This window comes from Nanorana parkeri, unplaced genomic scaffold, assembly GCF_000935625.1.
Source record: "Nanorana parkeri isolate BGI_ZX_2015 unplaced genomic scaffold, ASM93562v1 scaffold1167, whole genome shotgun sequence".
Classification (NCBI taxonomy): Eukaryota; Metazoa; Chordata; class Amphibia; order Anura; family Dicroglossidae; genus Nanorana; species Nanorana parkeri.
Genome location: NW_017307435.1, coordinates 196,193 through 198,973, shown reverse-complemented (window position 1 = coordinate 198,973; position 2,781 = coordinate 196,193). Strand labels below are relative to the sequence as shown.

Genomic DNA, 2,781 nt, shown 5'->3' with positions numbered 1-2,781 from the left:
AGCTGCTCTTACCTGATTGGACGTGGGAGTCAGGTGTCCGGGAGGAGCCGCATGGGAAGGAACTGCGAGGGCTGAGGGACGTCCTCTTTCCGGAAATCGACGAAGGAAGCAGGTTGTCCCACCCTCCCTCCCTGAATTTTGTGGTTATGGGGGTTTCTTTTGTCACGGCAGCTTGGCGGGTTAGGGGGTCTTTGGGGGGTCTACAAAATCAGAGTTCATTACAAAAATGGGGGGCCCTCAGCTGGTATGGGTGCTTCCCCCTGTTGGTGTCCGGATTTGTAAAGGGCGGGGCCTAGCCCCGTGGGAACCCAGAAGGAGTAAGTGTCCTCGAGTTGGTTGTGGTGCGGCTGGGGACATGGGTGGAGTGTTAGGAGAGGCCTTTTTGGCCTGGCGGGCACCCAAAGACCCCTTCTCAGGTCAACCATTGTTTAAAGTATTAATTTTGTATATTATTTGGTTTATTACTTTGATTATTGTTAAAGTGGTTTGTTTACTAAAAGGGCTGCTGTGGCCGTGAAAATCCATGTCGCGCAGTCCGTGTGTTTTATTGGGGTTTTAACAAAGGGACAGAAAATTGACGAATCCATCAGTCATGACTCATGAGCACATCCTAATGGTGAAAGTAATACCGCACAACCAAAACCGAATATACCTGTTAAAGTTACAGGGGGTGTTAGGGGTACATCCTTACATGCCTAGATTAGTACAGCTGTGCTGTAGTTCCTGACTGCTCCAGATGTAAGTGCTGTAGGAAGTATAATAAGAGCTGGACTAATCCAGATATGTAATCTAACTAATTTGCAGGACAGAAGTATACCTGCAAGATGGCGATTAGCTTCTGAGGAACAAGAATGAATGGATACTGCAAACCTGTTAAAGCAAAAGAGAATCGCCTCCGTTTTTATTATGTGTATCAGAGCAGGAAGTGAAGAGAAATCCCCCTGCCCCCAATGAGGGAGATTTCCTCTCACTTCCTGTCCAAGTGACGGGAAGAGAAGAGAAATCTCCTCTGAGGAGATACAGGCAACATTTAAAAATCTTTACTGAACAACGACATAGAAGGCAAAGTTCTAATCTTTCCCAACTCTATCCAAGACTAAACTAACCTTTGAATCGAGATGAGCTCCAAATTTAAGCTGTACAAGAAATCAGTAAATCTTGGAGCTGCGTCATAGCAGAATTTATCTAACCATAGTAAATGCAGCGGTGTTGTGATAAGGCCAGTTCAGTTATTAACATCAATCAAACTGCCAGCTATGCAATGTCTTAATGTGACACAACTGCAATTGGCTTATAATTTCTTCAGCTTTTGACCTAATTGCACTAACACAATCTTGCTCTGCAGAAACTGTGTCTTCTTTAATTTAAACTCTGCTAATCTACTAGACTCTGGATTTTCTCTTTCTGCCGTGTTCCTGCTTTCTTCCTTCATGTCTCTTCCTGTATGATGACCTCACTTCCTGCCAAAGGCCATACAAGTGGTGACTGGCTAGATTGGCTCTGGCATTTTTTTTAGTTTAATGCCTCAATCCTTCGTCTCTTCTCAGTAAAACCTGGTAACGTAAGGAACATCATCCAACACTTTGAAAACAACCAATACGACCTTCAGGAACCTCTAACCATGCAGCGACTGTCCACTGGAAGCTTTCCCGAAGACTTGTTGGACAACGACAGGTATGAAGAATTCCATTTTCTGTTTTGGCTTGTGGTAATAACAATATTGATTTATTTATTCTCATCCAGTTGATCTCCATAGACTCTACCTTTAACTTTTTGGAAAATCAGTTTCCCTTCCCTGACAATAGATGAACTTTTACTTCAGCTATAGTTTTTTTTAACTTCTATATACAGTACATTGGAATAAGATAAGCTTATGGGGCAAATTGTCCTTTAAAAAATGGGCCCACCCTCCTGAGTATAGCCCATCTTGTAAAATACTTACCTTACTCATTTTTAATGATCTTCAATGTGTGGACTTGTCCAGCAATGTACAGCCTTTCCACCAAAAAACATCGCCACCGGGTCCTCTTCTTAGTGCACATTTATGCTGCAGCCTTATTGATTCCTATGGATGAGTTATACTCCACTGGACTGATGGTGGCTGCCATGAGTATGGTGGTAAATGCTAGTTTCCCGGTGGCCTGTGAGTTCAATAATGTTGGCGTCACTGACCAGCAATAAGTATGCAGCAGGAAAGTCCGAAGTCCTGATCTACGTATATGCTCCAGTACAGCAAATTAGCACGTTTTCAAGTTAGAGGGTCACCATAACTGCCAAGCAAATGGCACTTTTTTGAAGCAGTTGATCAATGGCAGCCTCCATGTTTCCTTTAATGTAATGCATCTTAACAGCTGGTGTTCACATTCTCAAAACTTTCAAAGGAGGCAGCCAGACATGACATGCTGGGGTTTTTTGGCGGGACTTAGCAGTAACTGTGGCTCATGGCTTCTCTGACGGTATAAAGGCTTCGGTAGACATTGGAGAAGGTTCACCCTTTTCAGGCATTTATGGTCTGATCTGGGAACTTGTATATGCCTGCAGGCCTTCAATGATGCCTGATAGCCAAGCCTACTCAGGAGAAGATTTGGTCGGCTAGGATAGATTTTCTAGAATAATTATAATTGTTTCCTCCATGACAGGAAACTTGCACATTATGGCAAACCTACCCTTGAGTTTGCCCTGTTCACCTAATGACAGCTCTGCCATCTCCCTGTCATAATACAACTCCTAAGTATGCGTTGTACCATTTTTTTTTTTTTTTTTTTTATGCTCTACTATTAT

The 2,781-nt window shown here is 43.1% G+C and overlaps 1 protein-coding gene across 6 annotated transcripts in view; it reads left to right on the top strand.

The window, feature by feature from the left end:
* The window catches only part of ARHGEF11 (Rho guanine nucleotide exchange factor 11), a 171,906-nt gene that overhangs the window by 119,687 nt on the left and 49,438 nt on the right, over positions 1 to 2,781 (top strand). For all 6 annotated transcript variants that reach the window (XM_018568290.1, XM_018568289.1, XM_018568286.1 and 3 more), the window contains one exon: positions 1,548 to 1,674. In XM_018568290.1, coding sequence (XP_018423792.1) covers positions 1,548 to 1,674 — 127 coding nt within the window. The remainder of the gene's footprint in view (positions 1 to 1,547; positions 1,675 to 2,781) is intronic.